Source organism: Ranitomeya variabilis, chromosome 2 (assembly GCF_051348905.1).
Source record: "Ranitomeya variabilis isolate aRanVar5 chromosome 2, aRanVar5.hap1, whole genome shotgun sequence".
Classification (NCBI taxonomy): domain Eukaryota; kingdom Metazoa; phylum Chordata; class Amphibia; order Anura; family Dendrobatidae; genus Ranitomeya; species Ranitomeya variabilis.
In genome coordinates this window covers 853878781-853896688 of record NC_135233.1, presented here as the reverse complement: position 1 = coordinate 853896688, position 17908 = coordinate 853878781, and the positions used below count along the sequence as shown (strand labels likewise).

Sequence of the window (17908 nt, the reverse complement as noted above, 5' to 3'; positions counted from 1 at the left end):
TTGGGTCTGCCATGGCTGCAGGCTCATAATCCAGTCCTGGATTGGAAAGCAATGTCTGTGTCAAGTTGGGGTTACCAGGGAATTCATGGCGATGCTCCTTTGGTGTCAATTGCTTCTTCTACTCCTTCTGAAGTCCCTGAATTTTTGTCAGACTACCAGGATGTATTTGATGAGCCCAAATCCAGTGCCCTACCTCCTCATAGGGATTGTGATTGTGCTATAAATTTGATTCCTGGTAGTAAGTTCCCTAAGGGACGACTTTTTAATTTATCTGTACCAGAACATGCCGCTATGCGGAGTTATATAAAGGAGTCCTTGGAGAAGGGGAATATTCACCCGTCCTCGTCCCCTTTGGGTGCGGGGTTCTTTTTTGTGGCCAAGAAGGATGGTTCTCTGAGACCCTGTATAGATTATCGCCTTCTAAATAAAATCACGGTCAAATTTCAGTACCCCTTGCCACTGTTGTCCGATCTGTTTGCCCGGATTAGGGGGGCCAGTTGGTTCACCAAGATAGATCTTCGAGGAGCGTATAATCTTGTGCGCATAAAGCAGGGCGATGAATGGAAAACAGCATTTAATACGCCCGAAGGCCATTTTGAGTACTTGGTGATGCCTTTTGGGCTTTCTAATGCCCCCTCTGTGTTTCAGTCCTTCATGCACGACATCTTCCGAGAGTATCTGGATAGATTTATGATTGTGTACCTGGATGATATTTTGGTCTTTTCTGATGATTGGGAATCTCATGTGAAGCAGGTCAGGATGGTATTTCAGGTCCTGCGTGCCAATGCCTTGTTTGTGAAGGGCTCTAAATGTCTCTTCGGTGTCCAGAAGGTTTCCTTTTTGGGCTTTATTTTTTCTCCTTCTACTATTGAGATGGATCCAGTCAAGGTTCAGGCTATTCATGACTGGACTCAACCTACATCTGTGAAGAGTCTTCAGAAGTTCTTGGGTTTTGCTAATTTTTACCGTCGCTTCATCACTAATTTTTCTAGTGTGGTTAAGCCTTTGACGGATTTGACCAAGAAGGGTTCTGATGTGACGAATTTGTCTCCTGCGGCCGTGGAGGCCTTTCAGGAGCTGAAGCGTCGGTTTTCTTCGGCTCCTCTCTTGCGCCAGCCCGATGTGTCTCTTCCCTTTCAGGTCGAGGTTGATGCTTCTGAGATTGGAGCAGGGGCTGTCCTGTCGCAGAAAAGCTCTGATGGCTCTGTGATGAGACCATGTGCTTTCTTTTCTAGAAAGTTTTCGCCTGCCGAGCGGAATTATGATGTTGGTAATCGAGAGTTGTTGGCAATAAAGTGGGCATTTGAGGAGTGGCGACATTGGCTTGAGGGAGCCAAGCATCGTGTGGTGGTCTTGACGGATCACAAGAATTTGACTTATCTCGAGTCTGCCAAACGGTTGAATCCGAGACAGGCTCGATGGTCGCTGTTTTACTCTCGTTTCGATTTCGTGGTTTCATATCTTCCGGGTTCGAAAAACGTGAAGGCTGATGCCCTTTCTAGGAGTTTTGTACCTGACTCCCCGGAAGTTTCTGAACCGACTGGTGTCCTTAAAGAGGGGGTGATTTTGTCTGCCGTCTCTCCTGATCTGCGACGGGTGTTGCAGGAGTTTCAGGCCAATAGACCTGACCGTTGTCCACCGGAGAGACTGTTTGTCCCGGACAGATGGACCAATAGAGTTATTTCCGAGGTTCATTCTTCAGTGTTGGTGGGTCATCCTGGGATTTTTGGTACCAGGGATTTGGTGGCGAGGTCCTTTTGGTGGCCTTCCTTGTCACGGGATGTGCGTTCCTTTGTACAGTCCTGTGGGATTTGTGCTCGGGCCAAGCCTTGCTGTTCTCGTGCCAGTGGATTGCTTTTGCCTTTGCCTGTCCCGAAGAGGCCTTGGACGCATATTTCCATGGATTTTATTTCGGATCTTCCTGTCTCTCAGAGGATGTCTGTCATCTGGGTGGTTTGTGATCGTTTTTCTAAAATGGTCCATTTGGTACCCTTGCCTAAGCTGCCTTCCTCCTCCGATTTGGTACCACTGTTTTTTCAGAATGTGGTTCGTTTACATGGTATTCCGGAGAACATTGTGTCTGACAGAGGATCCCAGTTTGTATCCAGATTTTGGCGGTTTTTTTGTGCTAAGATGGGCATTGAATTGTCTTTTTCGTCGGCCTTCCATCCTCAGACGAATGGCCAAACCGAACGAACTAATCAGACCTTGGAAACTTATTTGAGATGTTTTGTTTCTGCGGATCAGGATGATTGGGTGACTTTTTTGCCATTGGCTGAGTTCGCCCTCAATAATCGGGCTAGTTCTGCTACTTTGGTTTCACCTTTCTTTTGCAATTCTGGTTTTCATCCTCGTTTCTCCTCGGGTCAGGTTGAGCCCTCTGACTGCCCTGGGGTGGATTCTGTGGTGGATAGGTTGCAGCAGATTTGGAACCATGTGGTGGACAATTTGACGTTGTCACAAGAGAAGGCTCAGCTCTTTGCTAACCGCCGTCGCTGTGTGGGTCCCCGGCTTCGTGTGGGGGATTTGGTATGGTTGTCTTCTCGTTATGTTCCGATGAAGGTTTCCTCTCCTAAGTTCAAGCCTCGTTTCATCGGTCCTTATAAGATTTTGGAAATTCTCAACCCTGTGTCATTTCGTTTGGACCTCCCAGCATCGTTTGCCATTCACAATGTGTTCCATAGGTCATTGTTGCAGAGATATGTGGTGCCTGTGGTTCCTTCTGTTGATCCTCCTGCTCCTGTCTTGGTTGAGGGAGAATTGGAGTATGTGGGGGAGAAGATCTTGGATTCTCGTGTTTCGAGACGGAAGCTTCAGTGCTTGGTTAAGTGGAAGGGCTATGGTCAGGAGGATAATTCCTGGGTTGTCGCCTCTGATGTCCATGCGGACGATTTGGTTCATGCCTTTCATTCGGCTCATCCTGATCGGCCGGGGGGCTCTGGTGAGGGTTCGGTGACCCCTCCTCAAGGGGGGGTACTGTTGTGAATTCCATCTGGGCTCCCTCTGGTGGCCTTTAGCGTTATTGCGGGTCTGTAGCAGGGCTCAGCTGCCTCATTTCCTGCTATGACTGGTCCCTATTTAATTCCACCTGGACCTTCACTTGTTGCCTGCTGTCGGTGTATTCAGTCCTGTTTCTTAGTGCTCCTGGATATTCCTGGTGACCTGTCTCCTGCTGGAGAAGCTAAGTTTGCTTGTTCATTTTGCTCATGATTTCCTTGAAAACGTTTCTCAGTATATTATGAGTTCAGTCCAGCTTGCTTTTATGTGATTTTTCGCTTGCTGGTTAGTTCTGGGGTGCAGAGAGCGCCCCTCACATCGTGAGTCGGTGTGGGGGTTCTTGTATTCTCTGCGTGGTTAATTTTTGATAGTTTTGTACTGATCGCACAGTGTTGTGAATTTGGATTCTGGGCTCCCCCGGTGGCTACTGGTGGAATTGAACTGGTGTCTTCATCTTCTCTGTTCACCTGTTCCCATCAAGATGTGGGAGTCGCTATATAACCTTGCTTCTCTGTTAGTTGCTTGCCGGTCAACAATGTTACCAGAAGCCTCTCTGTGCTTGTTCCTGCTCCTAGACAACTACTAGATAAGTTGGACTCTTGTCCATGTTTGTTTTTGCATTTTTGTTCCAGTTCACAGCTGTAGTTTCGTTACTGTGTCTGGAAAGCTCTTGTGAACAGGAATTGCCACTCTGGTGTTATGAGTTAATGCCAGAGTTTTAAAGTAATTTCTGGATGGTGTTTTGATAGGGTTTTCAGCTGACCATGAAAGTGTCCTTTCTGTCTTCTGCTATGTAGTAAGTGGACCTCAAATTTGCTAAACCTATTTTCATACTACGTTTGTTATTTCATCTTAATTCACCGCCAATACATGTGGGGGGCCTCTGTCTCCTTTCGGGGTATTTCTCTAGAGGTGAGCTAGGACTAATATTTTCCTCTGCTAGCTTTATTTAGTCCTCCGGCTGGTGCTGGGCATCTAGAATCAACGTAGGCATGCTACCCGGCCACTGCTAGTTGTGCGTTAGGTTTAGTTCATGGTCAGCTCAGTTCCCATCTTCCAAGAGCTAGTTCCTATATATGCTGATGCTATGTTCTCTTGCCATTGAGATCATGACAGCACAGACTCCTATCTATTTTCAGTCTATCTAGTGTTAGCGGGCCTCATTTGCTAAACCTGTTTTCATTTCTACGTTTGTATTTTCCCCTTAACTCACCGTTATTATTTGTGGGGGGCTATCTAAAACTTTGGGGTTATTTCTCTGAGGCAAGTGAGGTCTTTGCTTTCTCTCTAGGGGTAGTCAGTTTCTCAGGCTGTGAAGAGGCGTCTAGGTTTTTAGGTAACGCTCCACGGCTGCCTTTAGTGTGTGTGGATAGGATCAGGATTGCGGTCAGTATAGCTTCCACATCCCCAGAACTTGTCCTAATATCCTGGCCATATGTGTCAGGTCAGTTTTGAGATCCTACCACCGGATCATAACAGTACACATCTCATTGCATCAAAGATCTGTCTCACAGCTAGACCCGGGACAAAAGACTCGGGAAGACTGATGTCTTCCTCAATTATCTCCATGCACAAAACCAAGGCCCTCTCCCTGTGGTGACCTCACTCAGAGGCTGAATACCCCCCTTTTTTAGTTATGACAAGCCATTTCTATACATAACTCGCTGTATGAACCTCGGAGATGAACTACACAATGATCATGATGCTCACCACGTCATGGGGGTTCTTTTAAAGCGAACCTGTCACCCCCAAAATCGACGGCGAGCTGAGCCCACCGGCATCAGGGGCTTATATACAGCATTCTTGAATGCAGTAGATAAGCCCCCAATGTAACCTAAAAGATGAGAAAAAGAGGTTTGATTATACTCACCTGGGCGGGCGGTCCGATCAGATGGGTGGCGCGGTCCGGTCCGGGCCCCCCATCTTCATAGGATGACGTCCTTATCTGGTCTTCATGCTGCGGCTCCGGCGCAGGCGTACTTTGGCTGCCCTGTTGAGGGCAGAGCAAAGTACTGTAGTGCGCAGGCGCCGGGCCTTTTCCTGGCACCTGCACACTACAGTACTTTGCTCTGCCCTCAACAGGGCAGACAAAGTACACCTGTGCTGGAGCCACAGCATGAAGACCAAAAGAGGACATCATCTGATGAAGACAGAAGGCGCCGGACCAGACCGCGACACCTATCGGACCGGACCGGAACCAGGACCGCCCCTGGTGAGTATAATGTAACCTCTTTTTCTCATCTTTTAGGATACATCATGGGCTTATCTACAGCATTACAGAATGCTGTAGATATGCCCCTGATGCTGGTGGGCTTACCTCACCCTCGATTTTGGGGGTGACAGGTTCCCTTTAAGTATAAACACGGCATAGATATATGACCCGCTTACGGAGAAATCCGTTCCTTGCATTTCGTTGTCTTAGATCCTAGTGATATCAGTGAGTTATAGATTTCTCAGTGGACATCCGGAATATGTAACTTTTATATCTCTATCCCTGATCAGTGCCCTTGTACATAACTTTTCAAGATCAAAAGAGTCCCGTGCTGTTTGAAATTTGCTGTACCAGTTATGCTGGTATCAGGAGGGAGGGGGGATGAGGGGTTTAGAGACAGGACTGGCTTTCATAGCACAAAGTCATAAAAATTCCTCAGTGGAGCTGGCACTTTGGTCTCACATTACAACTATATAGCAGGGGGAAGGGAGGAAGAGATGCTTAGAATTTCAGTCTTGTGCTGGCAGGCAGAGGAAACTGCAGCTGAGAGCCCTGCATGTGTAATTGAAGTAATCAGAACTTCTTCCTATTTCCTGACAAAGCCGTTTACTGATTGGATTAATTTTTTTTGTATTGATGTATCGGGCGATTCTGAACACGACAATACCATATATGTGAATATTTGAGTTTTTTCATTCCTTTATTTTGAATGGCGTGAAAGAGGGGGTGATTTGAACTTTTATATATATATTTTTTATATTTAAAAAAAAAAAATGTAAAACTTTTTACTTGCTTCAATAGTCTCCATGGGAGACTAGAAGCTGCACTTGTCCAATCACCTCTGCTACATAGAGCTTGCTATCTGCGACGACCACCAGGCGGGACTCATAGCGATCCAGCAATGACAACCAAAAGGGTCTTCTGCTGACCCCGAGTTGTCATGCCAACCCATCGGTGACCCACGGTCATGTGACACGGGCGCCGATGGAAGAAGGTAATGAGGCGCTTACTGCGTCTGCATGTTAAATGCCGCTGTCAGTAGTGAGGCGTCCAATGAAGGAGTGTGTCTGTCATTTGACATTAAGGGGTTAAGCTATTGCAGGGCATGTTTTTCTGGGAAGTATTGATTTCGGCTCATGATTGGGCAATGTACTACATGAGGAAAAATTACATGCCCCCCACTGAAAGCTCTGTAATAACAACAACTTGGACTTAATGAAAAAGATCTCATTAGGTGCCAAATTATTTGATTGTTAATATCAGCCTAACCGAGCGGCAAAATACAAAAAAAAAAAAAAATAATAATTTACTCTGAGGCTACTATTACATTTTGCATCTAGTTCAACATGACAAAATTGGCGAAAATTTCTTTTTAACTGTAAAACATTTTATATTAATTAGGTAATGGAATCCACTGTGATGATATTGATGAATGTGAGACCAATAATATCTGCTCACCTAATGCAACCTGCACTAACACAATAGGAAATTACACCTGTGCCTGTAATGCTGGATTCTCAGGTAAGTCGTCATTTTCCAGTTATTAAATTCTAATAATTATAAACAGATAAAGTCATGGTCCTATAAAAAAAATCTGATGTAATAAACTGTAGCTCAGTCTAATTGACATGTCATACATGATCTCTAATTTGTGTCCAGTCATTATTTAATTCTTGCTTCTGATTTGAACAATTATAAAATGTTGAAATGTTTCAGGAATAATTTTTCACTTTCACATTTACCTCTGATGTTACAGATGTAGCATACTTTAGCTTGGCACATAATGCATTAAATGGGTTGTTCCCTTTCAGTTACATTTTGATAGCAGATGACTATAGAAGAAAACAACCTGAGCTGAACTCTCCTTCCCTGTGTCCACCAGTAAGTTCCCACATCTGCTCCCAGTGTCATTGGCTCAAGCAATGAAGTCATGGCTACAGAGCAACAGCGAATCAGAGAGCTCAGTGGCTCCGACTGGGGCTTTCTCATGTTCCATTTTTTTTTTATAGTAAACTGTACTCAACTACAAAATGTAACTGAAAAGTGATGATATCCCCTTTATCAATGGCATGTTATAGAAAGCTGCAACTGGACACTTAAAGGGAACCTCTCAAGTCACTTATGTCCTCCAACTCAACAGCATTCGCCTATGTATGATTAAACCTCCTGTCTAACCAGCCCTGTATAACACAATTCAGTCTCCATTTCCTATGCTAATGAGGGCTTTGACTAGTAGATAGTGTGCTAGTTCTCCAGACTAATCAGCCCTCTTTCCATGTTATGACGTCCCTGTGAGCGTGATAACATAATTTATCAGTGTCATCGCCAGCTCATGTAAAACTCGTGCATGAGCGCTGCTCCTTTTGGCAGTGTCATGTAAGAAGATAGACCGGACTGGGGTACCTCTCTTGCATCAGGTTCCAAAACTGTCGGGGCTGTCACCATTGTTTCCAGGGGGAAACCTTTCCAACCCAGACCGACCTTTGCACTTGACAGTATGGGGCATGACGTTGATAAAAGGCTCTTTGCGCTGGAAAAAAGGGTCAGACTTGGCAGGAAGAAGAGCTCAGCAGGGGAAGGTCAGTTCTCCGCTCTCTGAGCATCGTGTGAGGTCAGACCCGCACTGTAGACTCCCCGCATACGGTAACACTGACTGTGGACAAACCTCTGCCGGGTGCCCGTTATCCCCCATGACCGCAAATTACAGATGCTCCGGGCTGGTGGTTATTGTGTGCATGCCACCTAAGACAGACCAGGTGACTCAGCCAGAACTGTGTCATAGCTCATCGCCGCCATCACCTCCGCCGAGCTGTGTCATACTCCGGCAGTGTAACAGACTGTGCTGCACCCCATATGACGAACCGTGGATTCAGGACCGCGCTTGGAACTACGAGGATTCATCGTCATTGCCGGGAACTGGACCTCCAGTTTCTACAGGATGAAACCAGAGCCATCACGTGCCATTTGAGTAGGCGCCACCATTGGAACTTAAGGCTCTGCAGCCAGAAAGCCGGCAGAGTGATAAGTTAAAACTTTTGTGAACAGTTGCTTACTTTGTTACCATGCCCCTCATTCATATCGTGCTATTATTCACCCTCATACCCTCTACAGAACCCATTACCTCCCTGCGTGGAGTACACCCCTGTTAATAAACCAGGCAACTCTGGCTCTGACTTCTGTCATTAACTGCATCCCACTACCTGCTCACAGCTACAGGGTCTTTTAAACAGTGTGTACCCTTCCAGGCTTCTGATCCGCACTGCACATAACTAGAAGTTCAGAAGATGGCTTCCAGTCATACGCACTATGCCTCTGAAGTCGGACTGTGGATGAGCTTGCGATGACACCCACATGAACGTGATAACATGGAAAGAGGGCTAACTACTCTGGAGCAACTAATGCCCTATCTACTAGTCATAGCCCTCATTAGCATAGGAAATGGGGACATTATAATTGCTTTCTGCATTTATATAACTGAATTACGCTATGCAGGACTGGTTATTCAGGGAGCTTAACTCTACAGAGGTGATTGCTGCTGGGTCGGGGGCATGGGGGAACTGACAGGTTCCCTTTAACATAACAAAGACCTATAAACATGTCATGTTTGGTGTCAACTTACAGTATTTTGTATTAAAATATCTTGCTGCATCGTGATATGTGCTACATCTGTATATCCTTGGTAAACTGTGATTAATTATATATTCATATTCATCAGGTAATGGGACCCACTGTGATGATATTGATGAATGTGAGACCAGTAATGTCTGCTCACCTAATGCCACCTGCACTAACACAATAGGAAATTACACCTGTACTTGTAAGGATGGATTCTCAGGTAAGAAAATGAATAATTACATTAAATTGTCTCTTTGATATGAAAGTCCCTATCAGCGGCACTGATATCAGTGAGAGCTTGCAGTAGATTTCCCTTTATTCTTCCCATAAGATAATGGGTTGTTCACCCCTGCACAATCAGTTCTTAACTGCTAAAGAGAGAAAACATCTGTTCTCACAGAGTAATAAAGGAATCTGATTGGCTGCAGCTGGCACATGACACAACATTGTCACATGGTCATGAGAAGGTCTATGGTCCGAGAGGTGAAGAATAACATGTGTTTTTATATTCCATATGTCCCCTCTGTAGCAGTTAAGAATCGCCCAGTATTGGACAATCCATGTAACTGTTTATAAAAGTGCAGTTACTGATAAAATCTTCAACAGAAATATCCTGACTAAAATGCATACAAAGAGGTGTACTTATTAACCCCTTAATCCCATATGACGTACTATCCCATCGAGGTGACCTGGGACTTAATTCCCAGTGATGGGATAGTACCTCATATGCGATCGGCTGCACTCACGGGGAGAGCGCGGCCGATCGCAGCCAGGTGTCAGCTGACTATCGCAGCTGACATCCGGCAAACATGATCGCAGTGTGTCGGCAGTATAGGGAAGCATCGCGCAGGGAGGGGGCTCCCTGATGCCTCCCTGAGTCCCTAGGAGCAGCGTGATGTGATCGCGTTGCTCCGAGGGTCTCCTAACTTCTCCCTGCAGGCCCCAGATCCGAAATGGCCATGGGACTGCATCCGGGTCCTGCAGGGAGGTGGCTTACCAGCGCCTGCTCAGAGCAAGCGCTGGTAAGCCTGCAGCCCTGCATGTCAGATCGCTGATCTGACACAGTGCTGTGTAAAGTGTCAGATCAGCGATCTGACCCTATAACATGGTGCCCTGTCATGAATCCCCAATGGCTAGGGATAGCACAGGACAAGCAAAGTATAACAAAATATCGGACGAGCTCTAGGGTGATGGAACCTGGGCTGACCGCTGCCCTACGCCTGACAAACGCAACTAGAGATAGCCAGGGAGCGTGCCTACGTTGGTTCTAGACGCCACGCACCAGCCTAAGAGCTAACTAGTACTGCAGAGAAAACAAGACCTCACTTGCCTCCAGAGGAATTAATCCCAAAGGTATAGTTGCCCCCCACATGTATTGACGGTGAAATGAGAGGAAGGCACACACACAGAGATGATGTATATAGCTTTAGCAAATAGAGGCCCGCTAAAAACTAGAAAGCAGAATAATACAAAAGGGGACTGAGCGGTCAGCAAAAAACCCTAATCAAAAAAACCATCCTGAGATTACAAGAACCCATGTGCCAACTCATGGCACATGGGGAGAACCTCAGTCCACTAGAGCAACCAGCTAGCATAGAGACATTCTAAGCAAGCTGGACCAAAAACCAAACAACTGAAAATCAGCACTTAGCTTATCCTGAAAGATCTGGGAGCAGGTAGGCAGGAACCAAACAGAGCACATCTGAACACATTGATAGCCGGCAAGGGAAATGACAGAAAGGCCAGGTAAAATAGGAAACACCCAGCCTCTGATGGACAGGTGGAAACCAAAGGCCGCAACCCACCAAAGTCACCCAGTACCAGCAGTAACCACCAGAGGGAGCCCACCAACAGAATCCACAACAGTGCCCCCCCGGGGCAATGTTGTAAAGTAAAAAAAAAAAATATTCACGTGTTAAAAAAAAAAAAATCCTAATTATTAAAAAAAATATATTGTTCCCATAAATACATTTCTTTATCTAAATAATAAAAAAAACAATAAAAGTACACATATTTAGTATCGCCGTGTCCGTAACGACCCCATCTATAAAACTGTCCTGCTAGTTAACCCCTTCAGTGAACGCGGTAAAAAAAAAGAGGCAAAAAACAACGGTTTATTATCATACCGCCGAACAAAAAGTGGAATAACATGCGATCAAAAAGATGGATATAAATAACCATGGTACCACTGAAAATGTCATCTTGTCCCGCAAAAAACGAGCCACGATACAGCATCATCAGCAAAAAATAAAAAAGTTATAGTCCTCAGAATAAAGCAATGCAAAAATAATTATTTTTTCTATAAAATAGTTTTTATCGTATAAAAGCGCCAAAACATAAAAAAAGATATAAATGAGGTATCTCTGTAATCGTACTGACCCGAACAATAAAACTGCATTATCAATTTTACTAAATGTGGAATGGTATAAACGCCCCCCAAAAAAGAAATTCATGAATAGCTGTTTTTTGGTCATTCTGCCTCACAAAAATCGGAATAAAAAGCGATCAAAAAATGTCATGTGCCCGAAAATGTTACCAATAAAAACGTCAACTCGTCCCGCAAAAAACAAGACCTCATATGACTCTGTGGACCAAAATATGGAAAAATTATAGCTCTCAAAATGTGGAGACGCAAAAACTATTTTTTGCAATAAAAAGCGTCTTTTAGTCTGTGACGGCTGTCAATCATAAAAATCAGCTAAAAAAAAGATATAAAAGTAAATCAAACCCCCCTTCATCACCCCCTTAGTTAGGTAATATAGTAAAATTAAAAAAATGTATTTATTTCCATTTTCCCATTAGGGTTAGGGTTAGGGCTAGGCTAGGGTTAGGGCTAGGGTTAGGGGTAGGGGGGATGGTTAAGGCTAGGGTTAGGGCTGAGATAGGGCTAGGGTTAGGGCTAGGGTTAGTGCTAGGGTTAGGGTTAGGGTTGGGGCTAGGGTTTGGGTTGGGGCTAGGGTTAGGGTTAGGGTTTCAGTTAGAATTGTGGGTTTACACTGTTTAGACACATCAGGGGCTCTCCAAACGCAACATGGCATTCGATCTCAATTCCAGTCAATTCTGCATTGAAAAAGTAAAACAGTGCTCCTTTCCTTCCGAGCTCTCCCGTGCACCCAAACAGTGGTTTACCCCCACATATGGGGTATCAGCGTACTCAGGACAAATTGCTCAACAACTTCTGGGGTCCAATTTCTCCTGTTCCCCTGGGGAAAATAAAAATTGGGGGTGAAAAGTTTATTTTTGTGAAAAAATATGATTTTTTATTTTTACGGCTCTGCATGATACACTTCTGTGAAGCACTTGGTGGGTCAAAGTGCTCACCACACATCTAGATAAGTTCCTTAGGGGGTCTAATTTCCAAAATGGTGTCACTTGTGGGGGGGTTTCAATGTATAGGCACATCAGTGGCTTGCCAAACGCAACATGGCGTCCCATCTCAATTCCTGTCAATTTTGCATTGAAAAGTCAAATAGCGCTCCTTCCCTTCTGAGCTCTGCCATGCGCCCAAACAGTGGTTTACCCCCACATATTTACCCCCACATATGGGGTATAAGCGGAAGCACTTGGTGGGTCAAAGTGCTCACCACACATCTAGATAAGTTCCTTAGGGGGTCTACTTTCTAAAATGGTGTCACTTGTGGGGGGTTTCAATGTTTAGGCACACCAGGGGCTCTCCAAATGCAAAATGGATGCTCTGCCATGCACCCAAACAGTGGTTTACCCCCACACACGGGGTATCGGCGTACTCAGGACAAATTGTACAACAATTTTTGTGGTCCATTTTCTCCTATTTCCCTTGGTAAAATAAATCAAATTGGAGCTGAATTAAATTTTGTGTGAAAAAAAGTTACAGTTATATGAAAAAGTTTGGGCACCCCTATTAATCTTAAGCTGAATGTTTTATAAAAATTGTTTTTTTTGCAACAGCTATTTCAGTTTCATATATCTAATAACTGTTGGACACAGTAATGTTTCTGCCTTGAAATGAGGTTTATTGTACTAACAGAAAATGTGCAATCTCAAACAAAATTTGACAGGTGCATAAGTATGGGCATCCTTATCATTTTCTTGTTTTAAATTTTCCTACCTACTTTTCACTGACTTACTAAAGCACTTTTTTTGGTTTTGTAACCTCATTGAGCTTTGAACTTCATAGCCAGGTGTATGCAATTTTTATTTAAACATTCCAAAAATTCCTGTGAAGCACCAGAAGGGTTAATAAACTTCTTGAATGTGGTTTTGAGCACCTTGAGGGGTGCAGTTTTTAGAATGGTATCACACTTAGTTATTTTCTATCATATAGACCCCTCAAAATGACTTCAAATGAGATATGGTCCCTAAAAAAAATGGTGTTGTAAAAATGAGAAATTGATGGTCAACTTCTAACCCTTATAACTCCCTAACAACAACAAAAAAATGTTGGTTCCAAAATTGTGCTCATGTATCATAGACATGTGGGAAATGTTACTTATTAAGTATTTTGTGTGACTTATCTCTGTGATTTAAAGGCATAAAAATTAAAAGTTGGAAAATTGTGAAATTTTCTAAATTTTCGCCAAATTTCCATTTTTTTCACAAATAAATGTAAGGTTTATCGAAGAAATTTTTACCACTATCATGAAGTACAATATGTCATGAGAAACCATGTCAGAATCACCGGGATCCGTTGAAGCGTTCCAGAGTTATAACCTCATAAAGGGACAGTGGTCAGAATTGTAAAAATTGGCCCTGTCATTAACGTGCAAACCACCCTTGGGACTTAAGGGGTTAATGGGTGTCAAAAGCAAATAGGTGAGCCTAGGTGTACATGTCAAACAATACTTTGATATACTGCTGTGCCATAGAAAGGTAACACCGTGCTCATATGAGATAGAAAAATAATATATTAACTCTTATAAAGAAAATTTAACTTCTTCTTCCATAAATAAAGTACTAACAATTCATACTGAGCAACATATTTTAGCAAATGATGAGCGAGTATACTCGTTGCTCGGGTTTTCCCGAGCACGCTCAGGTGGTCCCTGAGTATTTGTGACTGCTCGGAGATTTAGGTTTTATCTACGCAGCTGCATGATTTATGGCTGCTAGACAGGTTGAGTACATGTGTGGGTTACCTGGTTGCTAGGGAATCCCCACATGTATTCAAGCTGCCTAGTAGCCGTAAATCATGCAGCTGCGGTCAACAAAAACGAAATCTCTGAGCACTCACAAATACTTGGAGACCACCCGAGTAGCAAGTATACTCGCGCATCACTAATTTTAACCCCTTAACGACCAGGGGTATTTTTGGTTTTGCATTTTCATTTTTTGCTCCCCTTCTTCCAAGAGCCATAACTTTTTTATTTATTGGTCAAAATGGCCATGTGAGGGCCTGTTTTTGTGGGACGAGTTTTACTTTTGAACAACACCATTGGTTTTATCATGTTGTGTAATGGAAAGCAGGAAAACAAATTCCAAGTGTGGTAAAATTGAAAAAAAGTGTAATCCCACACTTGTTTTTTGTTTGGCTTTTTTACTAGGTTCACAAAAAGTTTCAATTTTTTGAGCCCTTGGCGTCTCCATTTTTCATGATCTTAGATTGGTTGAGGTTTTATTTTTCTCTCTTTGATCTGACATACTTTATTTATTGATAACATTTTGGTGTGTATACGATCTTTTGAAAGCCTGTCATTGCATTTTATTGCAATGTTGCAGCGATAAAAAAAAAGTAATTCTGGCCTTTTTTTTTTTCTATGCCGTTTAGCAATCAGTTTAATTATTTTTTTTTTAGATTGATAGATTGGGCGATTCTGAACTCAGCAATGCAAAATATGTGTAGATCAGCTGTCGTGTGCCGGAAAAGGTGCGGGCTCATTGCCGAAGCCCGCACTGAGCAGGGAGAGGCGTCCAATGACGGACTCTGTCTGTCATTGGACATTAAGGGGTTAAGCTATTGTGGGGTGTGTTCTTTTCTGGGATGTATTGCTTTTGGCTTATGATTGGGTAATGTACTACATAGGGAAAAAGTACCTGTCCCCCCCTGAATGCTCTGTAATAACGACAACTTGTACGTAATGAAAATGATTTCATTAGGTTCCAAATTTTTTGATTAATATCTGCACAATAAAGTGGCAAAAAAAAAAACATTTTAATTTACTCTGAGGCCACTATTAAATTTTGCATCTAGTTCAACATGAAAAAGTTGGTGAAAAGTTCTTTTTAACTGTAAAATATTTTCTATTAATTAGGTAACGGACTACACTGTGATGATATTGATGAATGTGAGACCAGTAATATCTGCTCACCTAATGCAACCTGCACTAACACAATAGGAAATTACACCTGTACTTGTAATGATGGATTCTCAGGTAAGATCTCATTTTCCGGGTATTTAGTTCTATTAATTATAAACAAATAAAACCATGGAAATCTGATGGAATAAAGTGTATTCAGGCTAACTGACATGTCAAACATGATCTCTAATTTGTGTCCAGTTATTAATCCTTGTTTCTGATTTGCAAAATAATAACTTGTTGATGTTTCAGGAATAGTTGTTCACTTTCACATTTACCTCTGATGTTACTTTGAACCAGTTACTGAAGAAGAAGTAAGCAGGCTCCTAACATCTTCCCGCCCGACCACTTGCACCAGTGACCCCATTCCGTCACATCTCCTCCAGTCCCTTTCCCCGGCTGTCACCTCTCACATAACAAAAATATTCAACCTTTCCCTCACTTCCGGTATTTTTCCCTCCTCATTAAGCATGCCATCATACATCCATTACTTAAAAAACCCTCCCTCGACCAAAACTGTGCCGCTAATTATAGACCTGTCTCTAATCTTCCCTTCATCTCTAAACTCCTGGAACGCCTGGTCCACTCCCATCTTACCCGCTATCTCTCAGATAACTCTCTTCTCGACCCTCTTCAATCTGGCTTCCGCTCTTTACACTCTACTGAAACTGCCCTCACTAAAGTCTCTAATGACTTACTAACAGCTAAATCTAATGGTCACTACTCCATGCTAATTCTCTTGGATCTCTCCGAAGCATTCGACACTGTGGATCATCAGCTCCTCCTCACTATGCTCCGCTCCATCGGCATCAAGGACACCGTTCTCTCTTGGTTCTCCTCCTATCTCTCTGACCGATCCTTCACTGTATGTTTTGCTGGTTCCTCCTCCTCTCACCTTCCCCTTACTGTTGGGGTTCCTCAAGGATCAGTCCTAGGCTCCCTCCTCTTCTTTTTGTATACTGCCCCTATTGGACAAACAATCAGCAGATTTGGGTTCCAGTACCATCTCTATGCTGATGACACCCAATTATACACTTCTTCTCCTGCTTTCACTCCGACCTTCTTAGAAAACACCAGTGATTGTCTTACCGCTGTCTCTAACATCATGTCCTCCCTCTATCTGAAACTGAACCTGTCAAAAACTGAACTCCTCTTGTTCTCTCCCTCTACTAACCTACCTTTGCCTGACATTGCCATCTCCGTGTGCGGTTCCACCATTACTCCAAAGCAACATGCCCGCTGCCTTGGGGTCATCCTTGATTCCGACCTTTCAATCACCCCCCACATCCGATCACTGGCTCGCTCTTCTTATCTGCATCTCAAAAACATTTCTAGAATTCGCCCTTTTCTTTCGCCTTCTTTCTTTCTTTCGACTCTGCAAAAACTCTTACTGTCTCACTTATTCATTCTCATCTGGACTATTGTAACTCTCTACTAATCGGCCTCCCTCTTACCAAACTCTCCCCGCTCCAATCTGTCCTGAATGCTGCTGCCAGGATCATATTCCTCACCAACCGTTACACCGATGCCTCTACCTTGTGCCAGTCATTACACTGGCTACCCATCCACTCCAGAATCCAGTACAAAACTACTACCCTCATCCACAAAGCACTCCATGGCTCAGCACCACCCTACATCTCCTCTCTGGTCTCAGTCTACCACCCTACCCGTGCACTCCACTCCGCTAATGACCTCAGGTTAGCATCCTCAATAATCAGAACCTCCCATTCCCGTCTCCAAGACTTTACACGTGCTGCGCTGATTCTTTGGAATGCACTACCTAGGTTAATACGATTAATCCCCAATCCCCACAGTTTTAATCGTGCCCTAAAAACGCATTTGTTCAGACTGGCCTACCGCCTCAACGCATTAACATAACTATCCCTGTGTGGCCTATTAAAAACAAAAAAAACAAAAAAAAACAAACACATAATCAGGTTCCTTGCATCATGTTCTCATACACTTTATACAGTTAATAGCCCTCTGTGTCTGTACTGCTACATACTTAGGCAGTTAACTGGTTCATGCAGCTTTACATGAACACCCGATCCTTACACTATGGCTGGTCCCAATAACTAAAGCAATTGTCACCATCCACCTCTCGTGTCTCCCCTTTTCCTCATAGGTTGTAAGCTTGCGAGCAGGGCCCTCATTCCTCCTGGTATCTATTTTGAACTGATTTCTGTTATGCTGTAATGTCTATTGTCTGTACAAGTCCCCTCTATAAGTTGTAAAGCGCTGCGGAATATGTTGGCGCTATATAAATAAAAATTATTATTATTATTACAGATGTAGCATTCTTTAGCTTAAGGCTGCCGTCACACTAAGGGTATGTGTCCACGTTCAGGAAACGCTGCGTTTTTGACGCAGTGTTGAGCCGCAGCGTCAAAAACGCAGCGTCCAGATGTTACAGCATAGTGGAGGGGATTTAATGAAATCCCGTCTCCACTGTGCATTAAAAAATGCATGCGTTTTTCCCGCAAAAACGCACATGCATTGCGTTTTTTCAGAACGCAGCATGTTGCTACAATGAGCAAAACACTCAGGAACACCGCAGGTGACCTGCCAGTGACCTCAGGTGCATTTTTGGTCAGGATTTTACCTGCATAAAATCCTGACCAAAGCCTGAAGCAAACCTGACCGTGGACACATACCCTAACAGTATTTGGTCAGTATTTTACATCGGCAGGGGCGTAACGACCGCGGTCGCAGCGGTCGCCATTGCGACCGGGCCCCGCAGGTCAGGGGCCCCGGGCCGGCAGGTCAGGGCAGGGCCGGGCTGGACATCGGGCACTTCTGGCAAATGCCAGAA

The 17908-nt window shown here is 43.9% G+C and overlaps 1 protein-coding gene across 1 annotated transcript in view; it reads left to right on the top strand.

Moving 5' to 3' along the window:
* The window catches only part of LOC143803981 (uncharacterized), a 521136-nt gene that overhangs the window by 422631 nt on the left and 80597 nt on the right, over positions 1–17908 (top strand). Inside the window, exons 105-107 of the mRNA XM_077281733.1 lie at positions 6611–6730; positions 8925–9044; positions 15052–15171. Of these exons, the coding sequence (XP_077137848.1) occupies positions 6611–6730; positions 8925–9044; positions 15052–15171 (360 nt within the window). The remainder of the gene's footprint in view (positions 1–6610; positions 6731–8924; positions 9045–15051; positions 15172–17908) is intronic.